At 39.9% G+C, this 23,289-nt stretch overlaps 1 protein-coding gene and 2 long non-coding RNA genes across 5 annotated transcripts; 1 reads left to right on the top strand and 2 right to left on the bottom strand.

Moving 5' to 3' along the window:
- Nucleotides 1-5,175: 5,175 nt before the first annotated feature.
- Nucleotides 5,176-10,094, bottom strand: LOC133733104 (uncharacterized). Of its 3 annotated transcripts, none has more exons than XR_009857497.1 (8): nt 9,829-10,094; nt 9,639-9,702; nt 9,331-9,389; nt 9,167-9,252; nt 7,068-7,138; nt 6,541-6,751; nt 6,284-6,349; nt 5,176-5,765 (listed from the first exon to the last, which is right to left on the bottom strand). It is a non-coding gene; the product is annotated as an uncharacterized LOC133733104 (long non-coding RNA). The 3 variants fall into 3 exon arrangements; XR_009857496.1 differs by having other exon boundaries at nt 9,530-9,702; XR_009857495.1 differs by having other exon boundaries at nt 9,530-10,094.
- A 758-nt stretch (nt 10,095-10,852) lies between these two features.
- Nucleotides 10,853-12,099, bottom strand: LOC133731501 (uncharacterized). Its single transcript, XR_009856689.1, has 4 exons — nt 11,959-12,099; nt 11,300-11,343; nt 11,054-11,175; nt 10,853-10,936 (listed from the first exon to the last, which is right to left on the bottom strand). It is a non-coding gene; the product is annotated as an uncharacterized LOC133731501 (long non-coding RNA).
- A 9,763-nt stretch (nt 12,100-21,862) lies between these two features.
- LOC133730739 (uncharacterized mitochondrial protein AtMg00310-like) lies at nt 21,863-22,366 on the top strand. Its single transcript, XM_062158275.1, has one exon. It carries the CDS (start codon nt 21,863-21,865, stop codon nt 22,364-22,366), a length of 504 nt encoding a protein of 167 aa, XP_062014259.1.
- Nucleotides 22,367-23,289: the final 923 nt, after the last annotated feature.

Here is a 23,289-nt window from a genome sequence, read left to right on the forward strand (position 1 = left end):
TTGTGCCTCGTGGCGAGGACTTTTGCTGAGCTTCTTGAAAATCACAATCGATACTCGATGTTGTAGATCGAGCAGAGCGAGAACCACCGGGAAGTGAGGAGAACTTGCTAAAGCGTGACTTTAGCTTGGCTGGGTTGCTAGGGCGTTACCCTTGCTTGGCTGGTTCTGTAACCGTTGTGGTCGCGGCACTACCGTCGGCTCCCGAGGAGACTAGGACCGAAGCACGTTGACAGAGGGTTTGGTGGCACTGAAAGTCGGCTTCTGAGAAGACTAGGACTAGGAGTGAGATCACCGCTAAGAGAAAGAGAAGGAGAGGAGTTGCTCTTAGAGAGGTTTGCTCTAGAGAGAACTTAGATCATCTTAGAGATGTTGTTGTTGAATGTGAATGTGTTGTTTAGAATGAGAAGAGAAGGTGTTTATATAGGGAAGAAAAAGAAGAGTGAAATGATGAGTGGAAGAAAAATAATGAAAGTGGAATATGAAAGTGATTTGTAAAATATGGAAAAGATAGAGACATGATGAAATGAAAGCAAGGCATGAAGGTGCAACAACATGGAAGTGATGATGATCTATTAAAGAGATTGTCTTGAAAAATATATCCAAGAAAAAGAAGAAAAGCATCTAGCTTTCTTCATGTGGGTAGGAAACATGAACATGTGAATATTGAGCTGGTTTTAGGTCAGTTTCTGCCCCTTTATTCCTTCAATTATTTCTCCAACAAGACTTCATTATATTCCTTCGACTTCTTCATATGAAATGTTCCACTATGAGTCTAGATCACCGTGGTAAAATTTCAGATTTTTATTCCATGTGGTTGGGCCGAAAATGCTGTTGGACCTCTTACAGGTCCAGTTTTCCAGTTTTGCTTCTGTAGAAAATTGGGCTGATTGTTTGAAGGCCTTCCACTCAACAAAAGTTCTTGCACTCTTCATAAGAAATGATCCTTGGGCTGTCTAGAATGGATCTGGATAGTTTCAGCACATTTCGATTTCATTTGGTTAGTCTGCCACCCCTCCTTCCTTGTCTAGCTCGGTTTTTCCTAGCCGAAGTAGGAAAATATGCTAAAGTTGACTTGTCATACTTCCATAGTAGGCTTTATTTAGCCTCTAAATATATATTTCGAGCTTGTCGACAATATATAGCTTGAGCCACTGATATTGGCTCAATTTCTCCAAGACACGCCTTGTCAGGCCAAAATGTTTATTTTGGGTCCAAACATTGCCCCCCAGACCTCGAAGTCAAAGGTCCTCGTCTTGACTAAAGAGGTCTTGAATCAGCACTCCTCTTATAATGTCGTTGCTCCAAAGCCACTTGTATTGGCTTGACTAAAATTACTTGAACAGTAGCCTCTCTCCCTCTTAATTATACATAGTGAGCATACATATATTAATCGCCAGTCTTCCTTCGCGAACCATCCTTTGCGAGGCCATGTAATTAAAACCACTTCGCTGCCAACAATTCGCAACCCAGCTTTCGCCACAATTATTGGCAAAAAATATTGATTTGACCTCCTCCACTGCTAATACCATACTAGGCATATTAAATGCCTCTTGTATATGTGCCCAGACCAATACCAATGGCCTCTTAAGTATATTAGCAAGTTCCAGCCACTATTAGGCAAGAACACAATTTTTTGCATCCTCCGCGACACACAAATTTGAAACTCTTTTTGTATTTTTGTATTTTTTTTTTTTTTTTTTTTAATTTTAATAAGACATTGTGAATCAAGATTTAGACATGCGGCCCAAGTATAGTCGTCTAGACACAAATTTTCTTTCAAATCCTTTGGGCAACCTTACTGAAATGGCCAGGTGGGGGAGGGCGAACAAGAGAGGCAGAATCCATTTTGGCATGAGCTACTCCCACATAGTGGTTTAGGCCCATTTGCACGCACTTCTGGATTCAAGAACCTGTCATGAACGTTGTCCCCTTTCTAGACACCATTTCACATAGGCTATACTTACTAAGATGAGAAATGTCATAAGTGTGAAGACAGTTCAACAAGTGTTAATAAAAGCCGCCCTTAACCTTAAGGGACCTGAACTAGGCACCAATAAGGAGTTTAGGCCAATATTAACAAAAGAGACTTCACCTATTCCGTTATGATTCACAAATGACGAAAATAAAAATGAAAACTGAAAATTGACAGGAAATTTAAAAACAAAGAAAGAAGTTAGCAGCACTATATTTGGCTAACCTCCAGAAGGCCACGGGGGAGGCCATCTATGCTTCATTCCAAGCTCTGATGTATCAAAATTTGTAGGGTAAAAATCCCTCCTGTGAGAGCTTGTAGGAAAAGAACAAAGATACTTCTCGTCGAAGAATTGGAAGCAATTTGGCTCGTAGGAGGAGTAATCTTGCCCCCCAAGTATCTTTGTTGGCATAGAATTAGCCACAGATTGGCCATTATAGACGACCACTTGTTGGTTTGAATTCTCATGATCAAGAGCCTCAAAAACAACAATTAGGTCGCCTAGATCATATTTAATCACCGCTTGGCTATTAGAATTTTTAAGAAATTCCTTTTGGTGATCAACAGAGTGAACATGGGCTCCATCTTGCCCCCCATGCATCTGATCAGTAGCCACGTATTTGGCTTGATCAGTGGAGAAATCAGATATTTGTTCAGCGACAATTGTATTGTCAGAAGAACAATCTTGTTGATGACCTTTTCCATGCACAGCCTCTGTGTAAGGCTGTGACTCACCAGTGAGACTCTTAGGTTGATTGCCACCTATAGGCAAGTTAGTCTCAGAAATGACCTCTTCGCGAGCAGCTTCTTGATGTTCCAATTTGCCTTGCTGCGAATTAGCCAAGCTGAAACCTTCCTCGCGTAAGGTCGCGAACTCCGATGAGGTCTGTTTGTGCTCGGTCGCGACGACATTCATCGACTGCTGGTGGTTTTCTTGGACTGGTTGGGTCACGTCGGCCAGCTGCTCCCAAGTCTGCCACGGATCTTGTTGGGCTGATTGGAAAAGTTCATCCATCCTCTTCTGCTGCGCCGCCAGGACCTTTTTCAAATTCGCATAATACGAAGCAGTGTTCTGTTGAAAGATAGCAAGTCGCTCCTCTATGCTCGCATTCTCCGGAATGGGAATGGGCACATAGCCTTCTATCGTCGCCATGACTTCAGGAATTTCTTTTGGTAAAGATTTTCCTCTGGCATCCCAATGATGGTGAACACAAAAAGACTCTGATATACAACACAACAACATCTCTAAGATGATCTAAGTTCTCTCTAGAGCAAACCTCTCTAAGAGCAACTCCACTCCTCTCCTTCTCTTTCTCTTAGCGGTGATCACACTCCTAGTCCTAGTCTTCTCAGAAGCCGACTTTCAGTCCCACCGGGTGTGCCAAAATGTTTGGCTCCAATTTTGCTGCAGCTGGTCAACAGTCTCTTTTCTGCGCGGGCGTGCCAGCACCGTTCGGGTGCGGTCGTCGGGGGTGTCCCTTGACCTGACTTCTTTCAAGCAATTGTGGACGAGGAGAGCACCAACCTCGTCGTGGGATTTTTTGTGCCTCGTGGCGAGGACTTTTGCTGAGCTTCTTGAAAATCACAATCGATACTCGATGTTGTAGATCGAGCAGAGCGAGAACCACCGGGAAGTGAGGAGAACTTGCTAAAGCGTGACTTTAGCTTGGCTGGGTTGCTAGGGCGTTACCCTTGCTTGGCTGGTTCTGTAACCGTTGTGGTCGCGGCACTACCGTCGGCTCCCGAGGAGACTAGGACCGAAGCACGTTGACAGAGGGTTTGGTGGCACTGAAAGTCGGCTTCTGAGAAGACTAGGACTAGGAGTGAGATCACCGCTAAGAGAAAGAGAAGGAGAGGAGTTGCTCTTAGAGAGGTTTGCTCTAGAGAGAACTTAGATCATCTTAGAGATGTTGTTGTTGAATGTGAATGTGTTGTTTAGAATGAGAAGAGAAGGTGTTTATATAGGGAAGAAAAAGAAGAGTGAAATGATGAGTGGAAGAAAAATAATGAAAGTGGAATATGAAAGTGATTTGTAAAATATGGAAAAGATAGAGAAATGATGAAATGAAAGCAAGGCATGAAGGTGCAACAACATGGAAGTGATGATGATCTATTAAAGAGATTGTCTTGAAAAATATATCCAAGGAAAAGAAGAAAAGCATCTAGCTTTCTTCATGTGGGTAGGAAACATGAACATGTGAATATTGAGCTGGTTTTAGGTCAGTTTCTGCCCCTTTATTCCTTCAATTATTTCTCCAACAAGACTTCATTATATTCCTTCGACTTCTTCATATGAAATGTTCCACTATGAGTGTAGATCACCCTGGTAAAATTTCAGATTTTTATTCCATGTGGTTGGGCCGAAAATGCTGCTGGACCTCTTACAGGTCCAGTTTTCCAGTTTTGCTTCTGTAGAAAATTGGGCTGATTGTTTGAAGGCCTTCCACTCAACAAAAGTTCTTGCACTCTTCATAAGAAATGATCCTTGGGCTGTCTAGAATGGATCTGGAAAGTTTCAGCACATTTCGATTTCATTTGGTTAGTCTGCCACCCCTCCTTCCTTGTCTAGCTCGGTTTTTCCTAGCTGAAGTAGGAAAATATGCTAAAGTTGACTTGTCATACTTCCATAGTAGGCTTTATTTAGCCTCTAAATATATATTTCGAGCTTGTCGACAATATATAGCTTGAGCCACTGATATTGGCTCAATTTCTCCAAGACACGCCTTGTCAGGCCAAAATGTTTATTTTGGGTCCAAACAGTAGGATAGAAAAATTTCTCAGTTTATAGGTTTGTGTACTGAAAAGTTTAGGATTTGTAATTTTATGTATAGAAATTTATAGTGGGGCCTGATTTCATGTACTGTTTCTGAATTTTTTTTTTTTTTTTTTTTTTTACTTCCAATGGTACCTCAAGTATTCACGTAAGTGACTTTAAAGAGAAAGTCAACGGAAATACTATATTTGATAACGTTGCAATACTTGAGGTACTATTTGGGGTAAAAAGAATTTATAGGTACCAAAAAATACTTTTCGCAATAATTCAGATATCATTTAGAGTTTTTACCCTTGATTTTCTTCTTAAACAAGTTGTGCAGACCGGGTAAATTGTCTAGTTAATTGGTTGGTTTTTTACTTCTCTAGGGACGTTGTTGCGTGCTTGGGTACTAGTTGAGTCATTATTGATGTAATATAGTGGCTACTAGAAATTGTGCCCGCGCTTTGCCGCGGGTTTTGAAGCTAACATAATGTTATTTAAGGACATAATCCAAAAGCATAGAAAATATAGTCGACATAATCATTATATTAACAAAAGATTGTATGTTTTACAACAAAAGATGAAGTAGATCATGTTCTAGCAACATAACCACCAATACATATGTTGTGGTAGTGTGTTCAAAAAATAGGTTGTCACAGTTTAAAGCTAATTACAATTGCTGCTGCAATAGTTTGCAAAAAATAGTTGTATGATGTCCATTAGCAGGTGTATATTCTCAAACGGTGTTAGCCTATTGATAGCTAGTCATGGAGGATGTCCAAAAAGTTGCTTCCTCCAGTGTGCGTGGTTTTGCTGAGGCCAATTGTTAATGATTCGAAAAAGATGGAGCAGCTGCTTGTGAATCACATTCCATTTAGACATTGACAAATCCAGCATGGAAAAAAAAAATACTAACCAGCAATAATCTTCAAAAGGCACAACTTTTGGTAGTAGTAATCTCACACCGTTCATAATAAGTACGCCAACAATATGTAAATGAACCATTCCAGTACAGGAACCAACCACGTCAACATAGGCCTGCACCAACTCCATGAAGCATCAAGGCAAGGAAAATTGAGAAACCATCATCACCACACCACTCAAGAAATGATAAGGACACCCAAATAAAACCCTCCAATCATTCACAACAATATCGGTCAAGTTTGAAACCAAGTAAACTGAAAGTGCAATTCATAAAGGGCCAAAACAGCACAGAACTTTAGATATTGACACCAAAACCGAATAGTCAGAATATATACCCAAACTTTACAGCATTGTTAATACCTAACTTCCTCAACTTTAACTGCTTGAATTATAATTTACACTCACTACAGAAGAGAAGAAGTTTTGTATCAGTTTTTGCACAAACAAAAACTTGAAACCCGGAGCCAAAACACCTAATTTATAACACCACATAAACCATCCAAGCATTCCCACTCAATCTTTTTCTTGTTCAAACACAAAATTGGTATCATTCATTTGTCATACAGACATCAAATTGAACCAATTTCAGAAACCAAAACAGGAGAAAGATAATCTGGGAGAGGGTATCTGACCTGGAGCTCTCTTGCTTTTCTCAACGCAATTTCAAAAGATAATAATCCGGGTATTTGATTCAATGCCTTTGAACAGAGAGGAAGTAAGAAACAACTGAGAACAATATACCAGTTTAAATGACGAAAAGCACCAAAAAACAAAAAGACCAATTTTTTCCCCATCAAAGTTCCTATACTTGCAGGACACAAAGCAAATCCCTAAACCCAATCACCGAACACCAATATTTTGAACCCAAATCAAGAACGGAAACCATTACCTGGTCAGATTGACCAGTGAAGGAAGCAAAAACAGTGAGATTCCCTGGTACCCGTAGATGGTCAAATTTTGTACTCATTTTCAACCCAAACTCTGTATCTCAGAGCTTGATTGATGCGGTACAGCTTGATGGCATCTCACGTGTCAAATTGGAGATCAAATTGATTTGGCTTCTTCTCTTCTGTATTGCAGTGCCCAAGGTTTTGCAAGGACTGCAAATTATGGAAAATTAATTTGAAAAGTTAGAAACTATAAAATGGCAAAACTCATTGTAAAATAACTAAAATTAAACTCAATGTAAGCTATCTGTAGTAATAGTAATAGTAATAGTAATAATAATAATAATAATAATAATAATAACAATAAATTAAATATAACAAAATATAAAAAAGATAAATGGCCATGACAAAATGGTCACATTTGTGGCCTCTCAATCCGGTGAACATAGGACCAACTACTTGATCATTTTTGAAAGCAAGCAGGGTACTTATATTAGAAAAGACAGAGAGTAAAAGATTGAAGTCTTACTTGTGAAATTGCAGATCAAACTGATTTGCCTTCTTCTCTTTTCTGTTGCAGTGTCTGAGATTTTGCAAAGACTGCAAATTATGGAAAATTAAGTTTAGATCAATTTTTAGATGAATAAAGGAGACTTAGTTTTGATTTGATATCAGAAGTTAGACATATACAAATAATTGATTCATTTAGTGTTCAGAGTATATGAAGTTCAGAATTTCACGTTTATCACCAATGCATAAACTCATACACACTACACTGACCACAGGTTTCTCTTTTCCCTATTTCTATCTAAACCCTATAATTACAATTGGTTGCGAAAATTAGCCAAAATTCCACCTGGACCTTTACACCAGAACAGTGGATCGTCTGATTTCATTTCAACAATTAACATTAACAGACTATTTCATCTGACATAGATTAGTTGGGGAACAGGAGCGGGAGGGGAGTATCTAATTCAAATAGTGGAACCTTGATGTAGAATAAGTCTAATATATTGTAAACCCATGTGGATTTTCACTTAGAATAACAAACTTTCCAGTGTTAAGTTCTAAAATCAATTTTTAAGTCTAAAGGACTACAGACCTTGCTAAAGCAATATCAATTCCTGGTTCAGTTGTTCCATTCCAATTAATATTTGGTTAGGAAAAAACTAACGCTTCTTTTGGTTGCTGGGATTCTGAAAGTGGACTAAAGGTCTCCAATTTCAAAGTTTCTAGAAATCAGAGATACATAAAATTGGAAAGAAAAAAAAAATACTCAATCAAAACTAAATAAGTATCTGGACTTGTCCTCATTCTCAATAAAAAGGTTGATGCCTACCTTCTCAAGGCATAACGGATCATCCCTTTGCATGTGGGAATGGTACGATATGTATAATAAAAACTGGGAAGCTTTAAGCCTTTCCGACTACTTCTAGGAATCTAGTTCCATGCAATTAATCCTTAAATTAATATATGATATGTACAACTTCCAGTCTTCCACCTCCATTTTACTGCTTAAAAAAAGAAAAAGAAAAAACAAAAGGAAAAGTGGTACTATAACATCATGGATATTAGGAAGTTCAAGTTTAGGCTCAGAAAAGAAGAGAGAAGCTGAAAGAGCAGCTTACATAAAACTCTAATTTTATTTCAGTTTTTTTTTTTTCCTGCTTTGTATCACTTAGATAAAAACAAATAGTTAAACGTACTAAAAGGTGTAGACAAAAAAAAAATGCTAAAAAATCCCAACTCCTAAGTCCCATTAATTTAATTTGTCTTGAGCCTCCAAATTCTCCAGCTCTGCACAGACCTTTTCCATTAAAGATGAGAGGACTGTAGAATTCCCGTGGCTAATAATCTACTCCACAATGTTAAATTGGGCAGAAGGTATGAGTATGACCTATTAAAAGTGAATCAAGTTGGCCCAACCTTCAGAAGTGTAAGAACAATTCCCAACTGTGTCTGTACTTTGTGTGTTTCAGTTTCAATTTGACCTACCACTACATATGATTTGTCACTTGCAATGCCAGAAAATCTCCAGACAACATGAGGCAACACTAAAATAGATTTAAGGAGATTATCATATTTAGGTAGCAGATGCATAACAGTCTCAAACCTCCAACAGCAGACTTTAAGATCATAACTATTAATAATTTAAGATCATAGTTACATTAGGATTGAGAACAGCAGACTTGATGAAAACCTCTAAAATAGAAAATCAAATAACATAGTTACATTAGGGTCGCCATGAAATACAGAAAATCAAATAACTATAAGAGAAAACCAAATTGAATTGAGAGCTTATTACTAAAGAAGGCCCCAAATTATAAATCAAAGCATATAGCATCGAATCAAACTACCAAAGTAATAAGAGTAATAGAATCAAAACAGAGACTTAAACCACACTCGAGAACTTTTTCATGTTGTTCTTTTTTCTTCTTCTTATTTTTAAAAGTAATCATATATGCAAGTTCATGGAAATTATTAAAAAGTATTCATTCAGGCATACCAGAAGCAAAGAAAAGAAATAGTTGTCCTTCAAAATGATTGAATGCTAGAAAGGTAATTCATTTGAATTCACAAAGAAGATCAGGAATTCAACTAAAACATAAATTTAATTACTTGACTGACCTAGAGAGTAATGTTTGTAAGTAAGCAGCCCCAAATAAAGCCAGACTCAAAGCCCTCTTCTTATGCTCCGCCGAATCACAAAGGTCCTGTAAATTCCATTAAAATCAAAGAATAGCTAAAGAATAAAAACAAAATAACAAAAATAGTATCTTTAGAGATGAAACCTTTTCTATTTGCTTTAGTTTTCTTTTCTCAGATTATCAGCAGAATCTGAGATTGGCACCTGTTCAAAAGGAAAACTACAAATCAGTAAACCAAATGATCATAAGTATTTGACAAAAAGATTAATCTTTATTGCGTTGTACTGATTGTATTGAGTTAGAATCTTTCTCCGATAGTTTATACCATACTATAGTTCCTCACCATATAATTTTATCAGCGTTGATCTCAGTGACTGACCTTGATAACCTCAGAACACACACAATTATCAACTAATCAATTAAAGAAACACGAACACAATCAAATACCACACCTGTTCTACTTGTTCTAAACCCAATCGTCTCATCACAAACTGGATCCAATCAAAACGCAAAACACTGAATACAAAACAAAAAGAAACAAACGCCGATTATAACAACCACAAAACTGAAAAAGCACATAACAAATTCAAGGAAATCAGCTTAAACTCTGTTGATATTGATTCTACCAAATCGAAATCTCACCAAGCTTTTGCGATGCTCCCAATTACTCAACACGCAGACCACTGGATACAATACCAAAAGAAAGAAACACAGATTATCAAATCCAGATCGCACCATCTATCACCTCTGAGATTTTTGCATTGTTGGCTGTGCTTCTGAGCTTGGTTCTGCAGCAAAGATGGTGGCTTTGTACTCCTCTGAGAAGACCAGCTTCTGGGTCGGCTCTGTTTTGGAAGCTATTGGTAGTGATTTTTGGGTTTTGATGTGGATTTTGATTTGGGTGTGAGGGATTAGGGTAGATTTGTCGCGTATCTAATCAAACCCTCCAGTTCCTAAATATCTGCACCACTGTCAAGTTGATAAGGAGAAGCGAGAGAGCGAAAAAACCTGAACCTTCTGGAGTTCTAGCATTATACTACCGGCGGGTGTTTATAACAGACTGAATGGCAGGAATGTATTTTAAGAAAAAATTAAGGGCAAAAGCGTCATTTACTTCGGGCGCGAATGAACAGTGACGACGCGAATGAACAGTTGACGCGCTTTGCCGCGGGATTTATTGTTGCTAACAATTTGCAATAATGAAAGATATAACTGAAGTGACTTGATTGTTGATCAAAATGATAGAACATCATATATCACACATTAATCAATATAGTGCATCAAAACAGTAATGCAAAATATCAGAGACAAAGTTTCCTGGCTCCAAAATTGTTTACAGTCTCTAGCTCTCTATATTGTTTTTCCTGCAATTTTAAGGCGCGCACTACACTACTACTTGATTCTTCTTTAAAGAGTTGTCCATGCGCTGCAAGTTGCTTGGTGATCTAAAATCTCATCTCCCTATAATGTCCGGTCATCAGCACAATGGTTTCAGCTGATCAGCAGCTATACACAGACATTGAAGTATTTACAAAATGCATAAATTAGTCTTCCATTTCAAATGCTTAGATCAGTTGTTATATATAGTTATATATTGTTCAAATGACAGATTGTAAAACTTAAACTCCATAAATATAATTTGAATGAGCATCTCCAAACTTGGAAAGCAGATTACTTTTTCATTCATCTTGGTTGGAGCTTTCATGGAGTGCAACACTCTTGTATGCATTTTCCAGCTTTCTACTAATCTCTGCAACACAGTGATTAAACAATTTCAATAAGTTCGTCACTGTCAAGTATGGATACTTTTGAATTGAGATGCAACATTGAATTGCCATAAATAGAGATTAGAAATTGAGAATCAGACCCTTTACAGAGGAAAAGCTCATTCTTTGAGGGAAAGTTCAATGCCAGCAAATAGTAATCACTCTCCAATCCATGGCTTCCTCGTTCACTCTTCAATTGCTTATGTGATATATATGAGTTGAACTATGTGATATAATTGTACACCAAATACATTGAAAAGTATTTATTCAGGTAAATCAAAAATGATATAGAGAAAGTGTTAATATTTATCAAGAAATTTGATGAGAAAGGTAATGTAGCAACATACCTTGTCTGACATGTCATGAATGATATCATTCAGTTGAACTCAGTCTGCAAAAAAAAATTGCATTGAGGTGAAGCAATCGATATGATAATTTGGGGTCAACAGACTTTGCTGAATTATCACCCTCTGACATAGGTTGTTTTCAGATCTCACCAAATTTCTGAACTTTTGCATGAGTACACAAAATTCAATTAACAAAAGGCATAGCAGAAACTTCTTCAAAAATTGAAGCAAACCAATTTTATATAGAGTTTTCAAATTCAAGACTCTAGTAAAGCATAAGCCACCAATTAGGTTATCTCAACACTACCATCAACATCTTCTCAACTAAACTTTCAGTCCTCAAGTTACAAATATCGAAACTTCGACCCAGACATTTACTTTTATGGCTCTATATCGAAATCAAACACCTAAAAAACTAATCCTTGAGCAAATCATAGACCTATCCGCCATTCAAAAACAAACCTTACACTTATACCAGAAGCCAAATAAGCTGATTCAACACAAAACAGTAGATAATCCCAGTAAAGGACTCAAAATCAACATAAATCAATCAAAGAATCAAACCTACACCCATAACAAAACTCCAAAGAAAACAAAAAATCAAAGAACATCCAGAAAATAAAAGCTTCAAAAATGGTGATTGTGAACCAATTGGGTACCTGAAATCTCTCTATATCACGCTGTGCAAATCACGAAACCAAGCTGTACGAACTGAGGAGCAGATGAAGATCAAAAAGAAAGTCTCATTTAAGATAGTTCATAAATCAAAAGCATAATTATTCAGAAAAAAGGAGAGAGTCCGTGTAGATAGACGCTTCTAGAAAAACAGGAGAGAATGGCAGCACGTAATTATGGGAAACAGAAAGGGCAAAAGAGACAATCCCGGATGAACAGTATAACAGTGGATCCGTCTTTAGATGTATGTATAATAATTTCTAACTGTTGGGTTGTTGGGTACTTTATTTTACCTGTTGGCAGAGTGACAGTGTATAAATAGAATAAAACAATTTTGTTCTACTAGCGGAACTTTAGATTTTAGTTAATCATATTGATTAATTCAACAATCAGATAGCTGTCAATAGCACGCACTCAAGTTATGTCCCATGATATGTTTATATCCAGGTCCATAGGTGTCTAGATGATCTTTTAATTATGAGACTTCTATCAGTTGGTGAAGAGATAAAGCTAGCATTGGTGTTTGTTAGAACTTCTCGTTCCTTTCTCTTAAATTCTTGCGCTACTGCTTTTGAGCTCTCTCTAGATTTTCATTAATGAAATAAAAGTCCAAAATTCATTGGTTAGGGTCTTGAAAACTCGAGGCTTAATTATAAAAGGTCGGGTGCGTGGGGCTCTAATGATAATTATTAAAATGAGGACTTCATGAAAATTTTCTAATCAACGGTTGTAAGACCCACTTTTTTATCACATTTTGATAAATCAATAGTTAGATATTGAGATATTCATGAGTATATCATTTTTGCAAATTTTCAACCAAATTAAAAATCGTTCAGGCATTCATAATCGTGATTTATCATTATGAACATAAAGACCTCGTTTGGTTCACGGAAAGGAAAGTAATTCCTTTGTCTTTCCCATGGAAAGGGAAATGAAATTTCCCAACAACTTCCATTCCGATGTTTGGTAACGTAAAGAAAGTTATCAGGAAAGTTGTTAAAAGTTTGTCAATTATATAATAAAATAATATGTTGTGAGTAATAAATGCAAGGAAAGAAGAGGGGAAAGTGATTCCTTTGAGATTTGTAAGAAACCATTTTCCCCCTAATTTTCCCTTCCTTCAGGAAACTATTTCCTTTCCTTTTGTATCCCAAACGCAGGAAAGGAACAAGTTCCTTTCCTGATGCTTCCCTTCCGCGAACCAAACGTGGCCAAAAGGTTCAGGTTTGATGAATTTGGTTCGTCCATTGATTTGATCTAATTTGGTACCTTAACGATCAGCAATTTGGAATAAAACTTTTAGAAGTGATCTATTCATGCATACCTAAATATCAAACGGTTAATTTATAGAAATGTAATCAAAATGGGTCTAACAACAAATGATTAGAAAGTCCTCATGAAGTTCTCATTTTAGAGGTTCTCATTAGAGCCTCTCCCTAATTATAAATAAGCAAGTTATAAATGTTGTGCCTGACTGACGAGTCTGTCGCCTCCACGGTTTTCAAGCTACTCCTCAAACCTTCGGGTGTCAATCTTACTTGAACTGTCTCATGAAGATCTTCAATCTGCATCTAGTCTCATTTAGAGAATGAACCATGCCTTCGCCATCACCCAAGTATATAGCGTCGAAAGAGCTATCGCTTAGCCACTTCGCATATTACTTATGAAAGCCGTATTTCTTAAAAGGAGCGTAGGTAAGTGTAGGAGGCATGCCCCGTGGGCATTAATACCAATGTAGTTCTAGGTATCCTCGCTAGATTGAGATCCGGCAGTGACACCAGTAAAAAGTAAAAGGGCTAAATACTAGTTACTACCCTGTACTGTAGGGCTGATATCAATTCAGTCTCTGAACTTTTAATTTCATCAAAAACACCCTTGCGCTATCAAATCTGGTCTAATTGGTCATTCCATCAATCATCCGTCAATTAGAGCCGTTAACTCACTGACGAGGCATGCCATATCAGATCATGTGGACCCCACATATCAGGCAAAATTCCAAGAGTTATGGCTAGGTATATTTCAAGAAATCAAAGAATTTTGGGGGGCACTGGTTGAAAAGTTTAAAGTTTACTATTTGAAGGAGAGAAACAATCCAAATCCCAAGATAGCATCCAAAATCACCTACTCGATTGACAGGCATAGCTTTGTAGATAGTTTGTCTACCTCAAGTCGTGTAAACCATCATTAACAAATAAGAAGCAAACCTACTCCCTTCCATCCCAAAAAATTGAAGACAGTTATCTCCGATCACCAACATTGGCATAAAATAAATAAATAAATAACACATAAATTGAGTGATATGCAGAACATAGAGTTGGTGACTCATATCCCAACACTTGATTGAGCATTCATAACCTTAAGCAGCTAACCAACTCTAAAATCCCGCCATAAGTATCAACTTGAGTAGACTTATAGCAAATATCAGTCCGAAGCTTAAGGTCTAAGAACCGAAGGGGTGGTTAGCTTGGAGTTTAAAACATGTGAGTCATTAGTCTAAGGGGAAATGGTCAAAGTCATTCCATAACATTCCTAGTTACCAATGCTATAAAAATCGCTTAGGCGCTGGGCTTACCTAGCACCTAGGAGCTTGTGCGGATATTTATTTTTATTTTATTTTATTATACAACATATAAATAAAGGTTCTTGACCCAAAGCACCAAAATTGGCCAAAATTATCCCACTTACCCCAGCAACAGATTTTTATTCTCACTAACCCAACTTAGGGAGAAATGACAAATTTACCCTCATCCTAATTAAATAATTACACACATGCCACTCAACTCCTCTCTCCAGTCACACGATGCATTCTCTCTCGCCTCCCTCTCTCTCTTCACTCCGGCAGCGCTCTCTCTCTCTCTTCACTGGCACCGCTCTCTCTCTTCCCTCTCTCTGTCGGCGCCTTCTTCTTCTCTCTCTCTCTGCCGGCGCCGACACAGACTTCTTCTTCTCTCTCTCTCCTCCCTCTCTCTGCCGGCTTGGCTGCAGACGACGAAGAAGCTCCGGTCGGAGCTACCTCGCCAGTGGAGAACTCGGATCTCGATGCAAGGCTGGAAGTCATGGGCCCTACTCTCCACCGTCCGATCCCAGTCGTTGTTGATCCATGCTCCACGGCCTCGAAGAAATCCCGGTCTTCAACGCCTTGCTGGTCTGAGTTCGACTCCGACTACCGAGTTCGAGTTCGATTGCAACCGGAAAGGAGAAGAGGACGTGGGTACCCAGATCAATTTCTGGGTGCCCAAATCAATTTTTTTTTTTTTTAAGTAATGGGACAGAAGGAAAGAAAAAAAAAAGTTTTGAATGTCTATTAGGGGGCAATAGACGTCTATTGGAGGGCAATTGATTTTTTAAATTGATATAATCTCTTCGTTTTTTCTTTAATCAAAATTTATTTGTCTAATTTTAGGAAGATTAGTTCTCATTCCGGTTACCGAAAGTTCTATTGGGGGGCAATAAAGGTTTATTGCCTCTCTATTGGAAGACAATAGACGTCTATTAGGGAGCAATAGATTATTGGGGGCAGTAGATGTCTATTGGGGGCAATAAACCTTTCCGGCGACCTCTTTGGGGACCTCCGACGAGGTTTCAGAAAAGTCCGGTTAGCGGCGGCCGGTGACCGGAATCCGGGGACCGGTGACGGGGCTCCGGCGAAGTCTCCTATGGTTTCTCTCTCTTCCATTTTCTCTCTCTCTCTCTTTAAGAACAAATGGGTGAGGGTAAAATTGTATTAAAAAAAAAAAAAAAAAACTTAATAGGGTATTAAGGAAGACTTCCTTAGAGTGTTTTGGGTAAGGGGGAATTAAAAAAACTTAATGGGGTAAGTGGGAAAAAAATCCCTAGAAATGGGGTAAATGGACAAAAACTCTATAAATAATTGCAATTAAAACAAAAAACTATATTTAGTAGTATAATTAATTAAAAACATAAATATTAAGCATATAATGCATATTATTTGAGAAAATAAAATAAATATTTTTAACACTTTTTAAAACTCGGCTTGCCTAGGCACCACCTAGACTAATCGAGGCAGTTAGGCAGGGTCTAGGCAGCCACCTTGAAGAATTCATTAACTTTGAATTTTTTTTGAAGAAATATGTCAACTCCTTTGTTGATCGACGAAATGATACATAACGATTTACCCAGTGGAGTCGACAAAAAAATCATTCCCTAAACAAGACCACCTATTTTAGGACACTGAAGCACATCCAAAAATTGTTCAACATCACGCATGAGAAATCGAAAGAGGCACAAGTGTATGTCTTTGGCAACATATCTCAAAACTAGGTACCCGGGGACTCATCCCCAAAATGAAATAAATCAACAAAATGTCAGTCACCCAAAACCACTTCAAAGAAACTAAAAAAAAAAAAAAAACAAAATGAAAACCTAAGACTAAGCCCTACAGACTAAGGCCTCATTCTAGATCTCAAACTCTAACAAAGCTTGAAGCCCGTTCCCAATCAAACCAGCCCAAACTAAAATTGCTAAGGGCACCCCAGCCATCGGACCACCGTCGTCGTCAAAACCAGCCGTCAGGCTATGTCGTAGTCAAAACCAGCCACAGGACCATCGCAGTCCCCCTCACAACCATCTTCGCCTCCCACAGCGTCACTGACACCAGCAATGAAGTTACTAGTCTGAAAACCCGGGTTTTATAAGGAAGCTGCCCTAAGACCTACGTGCTTCATCCGCCACCAAGGACGTATCTATGTGAAGGGCTGGTTGAGCTACAGCCTAACCCAAAGTGGTTGCAATAATTTAGATAGTATAAGTGTGCTAACTTATCATGAATTTAGTGGATATTTCTAGTATCAATAATGGCTACCACCGACGTATTTGGGTACGCGTGAGAGGTCTACCACTGACGTATTTGGAGGAGAAAATGGTTGTTAGTACTGGGCGGTGCATTGGTCAGGCTATCGGAAATTTTGTATGGGCAACAAAGGGTTGTGGGGTTAGTTGTTTAGGGGAATTCTTAAGAATCCGAGTTGGTGTGAATGTTCAAGCTCCACTGATTAAATGGGTGACTTTTACGCCTTCTGGGTGGTCGGAGAGCAAACGTTTTGATTTGGAATACGAGCGACTTCCACACTTTTTCTTTTTTGTGGAATTCTGTCTCACACAGGTGTGAAGTGCCCCAGACGTGCAGCGGGGGAGTTGACTGAGCCGGCGTATGATGCGCTCCTCAATGCTGATAAGAAAGAACAATGGCCGCTGGAACAATTTCATTTGAATTCCCAGGGGCAGGGGTCTGAGGGTGGAGGTTGCAGGCTAGGGCTTTTCCCTAAGAAGAAGACTGGGTGGATTATGTCTGCGCCGGAGCTCCCTGTTGTCAGATTCATTCGTACTAGAGAAGAGCGAGATATCGATGTGAGTGAGCAGGGGAGGTTCTCCGATGGGGCCATGGAAGTTGATTTGGAGGTTTTTCAAGAGGATGCGGCGGAACACCAAGCGAAAAAGAAGAGGAAGACGGTGGTGCAGGGAGACCGGAATCCTGCTCCGGGGTCGGAGATAGGGGATAGGAGCAATTTGCGGGATGTTCCGGTGATAATGGCTTCGGATTGGGAATCAGCTTTAATTGAGTTACCAAATGCGGAGACTGGTTATGGTAAGAGTTTAGAGTCAAGGGTGAATTTAAATTTGGTTTCCAGTTTAGATCCTGGTTTAAAGCAGCTACCATCTAAGGACGTGGTTGTTAACGATTCAAACTCAAATTTAAGCAAGAGGGAATCTCTTCCTTCTGACGTGGCTGTTCCTCAAAAAGTTGTTGGGCCGAGTGTAGATGTGTTGGTTCGTGGGCCTAAAAGGGTCAAGAGGTTAATCAGTTGGGCTCTTCTAAGGGTCTTTGTTCAGAGCCTACTCAGGTGTTTAATAGACGACAGAAAAGTGACAGCAAGACGCATGCATCCCATGCACGTCAAGGGAATATGGCTAAAACGGGTTTCGTAATGCGAAAGGTAGTGAGTTCTATCTCTATGAAGAAGAGTAATGGGCGTACTCCTGAACGTTCTTCCGTGATGGGTCCGGTTTCGACCCATCACGAGCAATGAATGTGTTATGCTGGAACTGCCAAGGGCTTGGGAACCCTTGGACAGTTAAAGGGCTCAAAGGGTTGATTTCCCTCACTCATCCCAGTTTAATTTTTTTGTCATAAACTAGATGTACTGTAGCTGAAATGGTTGAGATACGGATTGAGTTGGGTTGGAGGAATGCGTTTGCAGTTCCTTGTAAATTTAAGGAGAAAAGGAAGGGGAAGGGAGTGAGCAGATCCGGGGGTTTATGTCTTCTGTGGAATGATGACCTCCCAGTTTCTTTACGTAATTTTTCTGATAATCATGTGGATGTTCTCGTGGGTAAAGTTTCGGATCCAAAGAGATGGAGATTTACTGGGATTTATGGGCACCCTAAACTGGAAGACCGCCATAAGACGTGGGCTCTAATCAAAACCCTTGGGCTGCAATGTTCATTACCTTGGGTTATTGGTGGTGACTTCAACGAGATCTTACGGAATGATGAAAAAGAGGGAGGCCCGATACGAAGTGATCGTCAGATGGAGGGTTTTAGGGATGTGGTTGACTTGTTTGCACTCAAAGACGTTGTTTTTCATGGGACATGTTTTACTTGGAGAGGGAAACGTGGTGGGGAGGAGATAAGGATTAGGTTGGATCGCTTTTTGTCCTCAACGAGTTGGTCTGACCTGTTCCCTGTTTCTAGGGTTGTTCATCAACACAAAAACAGATTGGATCATTTGCCAATTGTGCTTGAGGTTCGTGATTGTAAACCTCAGAAAAAAAAAGAAAAAAAAGAAGCGTTTTCGCTTTGAGGAGCTGTGGTTACGGGATGAAGAATGTGGGAAGATGGTTGAGCTGGGCTGGAATCGTGATTATGGGTCTGATCCTTTCGACATTGTTTGTAACAAAATAAGTCAAACACGTCGGGTACTTATTGAATGGAGTGAGACCAAGTTTGGGACCCTACGAAAAGATATTGCTGCTCTCCGAGAGAGATTGACGTCTTTTTACGATACCTCGCTCTCTTCTCCTCCTGAGGTAGTGCGTTTAGATTTGGAAGCAAAGTTGAATGAATTGTTGCAACAAGAGCAAGACTTCTGGAGACAGCGTTCAAAAAAATTTTGGCTTGCAGATGGGGACATGAACACACGCTTCTTTCATTAGCGTGCCAGCAATAGGAGGAAGAAGAATAGATTAAAGGGCCTGTTTAATGAGGACGGTTTGTGGTGTACTGATGACGGGGAAATAGAAAATATTGTCTTGAAGTATTTCCGATCCCTTTTTACTTCTTCTCAGCCTCAGGGTATGGATGTTGTTGCTTCTGTGCTCCCTCGGTGTATCTCTGATGAGATGAATCTGGTACTAGCGAGTGAGGTATCCGAGAATGAAATCGTTAAAGCCTTGAAACAGATGCATCCCGCTAAGGCACCAGGCCCGGATGGCTTTGCTCCCTGCTTCTACCAACACTTCTGGCCGCTAGTTGGAACAGATATTACAAGGGCAGTGAGATGTGTTTTGGAGTCAGATGAGAGGATGAAACTAATTAATGGGACAAATGTTACTCTAATACCTAAAGTGAAAGCCCCGAAGAATGTTAATCAGCTTCGTCCCATTAGTTTGTGTAATGTACTCTATAAGCTAGGATCTAAGGTCCTTGCGAACAGAGTCAAGCCGTTTCTAAATGGGATTATTTCACCTTTTCAAAGCACATTCGTCCCAGGTAGACTGATCTCAGATAACTCCTTGGCAGCTTTCGAGATCTCACATTTTCTGAAAAATAGAAGACGAGGTAATTAGGGATTCGGGGCCTTAAAGCTCAACATGAGTAAGGCTTATGACCGTGTTGAATGGTGCTTTCTGGAGGTGGTTTTATTGCAACTAGGTTTCAGTCCTGTTTGGGTTGGATGGGTGATGAGATGTGTTAAAACTGTTTCTTATCCGTCGGATTGTACCTTCAAGAGGTCTACGGCAGGGGGACTCCATATCACCCTACCTATTTCTGTTCTGTGCCAAAGCTTTGTCAAGATTGATCCTGAGAGCGGAAGTATTGAGACTTATTCATGGGGTCCGAATTTGCCCAGGTGCCCCTTCTATATCTCATCTTTTTTTCGCTGATGATTCCTTCATTTTTTTCGAAGCAGAACCGGATGAGTGTGTCGTGTTGATGAATATTTTCAAACAATATGAGGAAGCTTCAGGACAACTTATTAATTATCAGAAAAGCTCTGTTGCCTTTAGCAAGAACGTGAGGAGAGATAAGCAGGAGGAGCTTGCTGCACTTTTGGGTGTTTTGCGAGTGGATAAGCATGATAAGTATCTCGCTCTTCCTATTGAAATAAGTTATTCGAAGTCTGAGGCTTTTGGCTTCTTAACGGAGCGGGTGAGAAAGCGTACAAGAGGTTGGAGGGAGAAGACGCTAAGTGTTTGTTGATGTCATAATTTGGTTGGACAAAGACTTTTGACTGTTCAACCCATTCCACGTAGAACGCGTTGAAATGTCAAAGAGTCCACGTAAGACCCTGACCTTTCAACGCACTTAAACCATTCATCGAGAAAGAAAAGATAATCCTAAGATGAAAATAACCATGACTAGTGAGATGCCTCACTTTGGTACTCCAAGTCTTCAACCTTAGATCTCCACCTCTCAGGTCTTGGACAGTCACCATGTGATTGACTCACCACCTTGGATGGCATGGCAAAAGCATATCACGACCTCATTACTAGAAAAGCATAGTCCAAAGGAATCAAGAGCCTCAAACCCCAAGACCAATAGTTCGACCCCCAAGCTTAAAAGCCTCGACCTCTAAGAATCATGATCACGAGCTCCAAGGCTAAAGCCTGGACTATCAACTCACTCTCAGACAAAGTCATTGCAATGGGACATAGTTAGCGGAAATCAAGGGCTAACTCTCACCTACTAGGCCAGGTGTCGTGCTCTGATGATGAGTATGGTATGTGGGCATGGCCCAAGAGTGACGTGAAAGGAAGAGACCACAGAGTTATGACACTTGTCACCAATTCTGTCAGATGGAGTGTCAGGAAGCAGAAATTACAGGCTGACACCCCGATTTTAGGGAAGAGCCCATACCGTCCCTTTCCACCTCAACTACTCCTTCTCCTATAAATACCACTCTTTCACAAGCAGAAAAGGGGACTTCAGCTCTCTCTTTTCTCCCAACACTATGCTAAAATATCTATGCTATGAAGCTCTTCCAACTAGAGGCTGTGGACGCCCAACAAAGGAGCGTGGATGCCCAACGCCAGGCGAAGGAAGTCTGAGGCGAGGCTACCAGTTTCACCCAACCAAGGAGCGTGGATGCCCAACGCCAGGTGAAGGAAGTCCGAGACGAGGCTATCAGTTTCACCCAACGAGGAGCGTGGATGCCCAACATCAGGCGAAGGAAGTCTAAGGCGAGGCTACCAGTTTCACCCAACCAAGGAGCGTGGATGCCCAACGCCAGGTGAAGGAAGTCCGAGACGAGGCTATCAGTTTCACCCAACGAGGAGCGTGGATGCCCAACATCAGGTGAAGGAAGCCCGAGGCAAAACTATCAGTTTCACCCAACAAAGGGGCTTGGACGCCCAACACCAGGTGAAGGAATCCCGAGGCCATACCTTCAGTCACAAGAGGTGGACGACCAAGGCCACACATATAATCAAACTAATCGAATGAAGAGATAGGCCCACTTCAAGAAAGCAAGCCCACCACTTTACACTTGGATTTCAACGAAACTTCAGTTGACTCGTTGATGCCGAAATCGACACCAACAGTGTTGCAGGTAAGGAAGTAATGATCAAGGCTGTGACTCAATCTATCCCTACATATGTCATGAGTTGTTTTGAACTCCCAAAGCAGTTGTGTTGGGAGATGCATAGCTTAATGGCGAAATTCTGGTGGGGTGACAATTTGAATGAAAAGAAGATCCATTTGCTAGCTTGGGAGAAGTTGTGTGTACCTAAAGCGGAAGGAGGTCTAGGATTTAGGAATATGGTGCTCTTTAACCAAGCTTTACTTGCTAAGCAAGGTTGGAGAATTTTACAATATCCGGACTCTCTTATCGCTTCACTCTATAAGGCGAAATACTTCCCGGATTGTGGTTTTATGGATGCTAAGTCTGTGAATGGAGGCTCTTATGCGTGGAGGAGTATTGTTCATGGTAGAGAATTGTTGAGGAAAGGGCTTCGTTTCCAGGTCGGGAATGGCAATAGGATTAGAGTCTGGTCTGATCCGTGGGTACCTCTTCCGTTCAGTTTCAAACCTATCTCAAGACCACCGGATGGGCTGGAAGATTTAAGGGTGGTGGAGCTACTTGATAATGAATTGCATGAGTGGAATGTCCCGTTACTACGGGAACTCTTTACACCCTGTTTGGACCCAAAATGAACATTTTGGCCTGACAAGGCACGTCTTGGAGAAATTGAGCCAATATCAGTGGCTCAAGCTATATATTGTCGACAAGCTCGAAATATATATTTAGAGGCTAAATAAAGCCTACTATGGAAGTATGACAAGTCAACTTTAGCATATTTTCCTACTTCGGCTAGGAAAAACCGAGCTAGACAAGGAAGGAGGGGTGGCAGACTAACCAAATGAAATCGAAATGTGCTGAAACTTTCCAGATCCATTCTAGACAGCCCAAGGATCATTTCTTATGAAGAGTGCAAGAACTTTTGTTGAGTGTAAGGCCTTCAAACAATCAGCCCAATTTTCTACAGAAGCAAAACTGGAAAACTGGACCTGTAAGAGGTCCAGCAGCATTTTCGGCCCAACCACATGGAATAAAAATCTGAAATTTTACCAGGGTGATCTACGCTCATAGTGGAACATTTCATATGAAGAAGTCGAATGAATATAATGAAGTCTTGTTGGAGAAATAATTGAAGGAATAAAGGGGCAGAAACTGACCTAAAACCAGCTCAATATTCACATGTTCATGTTTCCTACCCACATGAAGAAAGCTAGATGCTTTTCTTCTTTTCCTTGGATATATTTTTCAAGACAATCTCTTTAATAGATCATCATCACTTCCATGTTGTTGCACCTTCATGCCTTGCTTTCATTTCATCATTTCTCTATCTTTTCCATATTTTACAAATCACTTTCATATTCCACTTTCATTATTTTTCTTCCACTCATCATTTCACTCTTCTTTTTCTTCCCTATATAAACACCTTCTCTTCTCATTCTAAAACACACATTCACATTCAACAACAACATCTCTAAGATGATCTAAGTTCTCTCTAGAGCAAACCTCTCTAAGAGCAACTCCTCTCCTTCTCTTTCTCTTAGCGGTGATCACACTCCTA

This window comes from Rosa rugosa, chromosome 2 (genome assembly GCF_958449725.1).
Source record: "Rosa rugosa chromosome 2, drRosRugo1.1, whole genome shotgun sequence".
In the NCBI taxonomy this organism is placed as follows: domain Eukaryota; kingdom Viridiplantae; phylum Streptophyta; class Magnoliopsida; order Rosales; family Rosaceae; genus Rosa; species Rosa rugosa.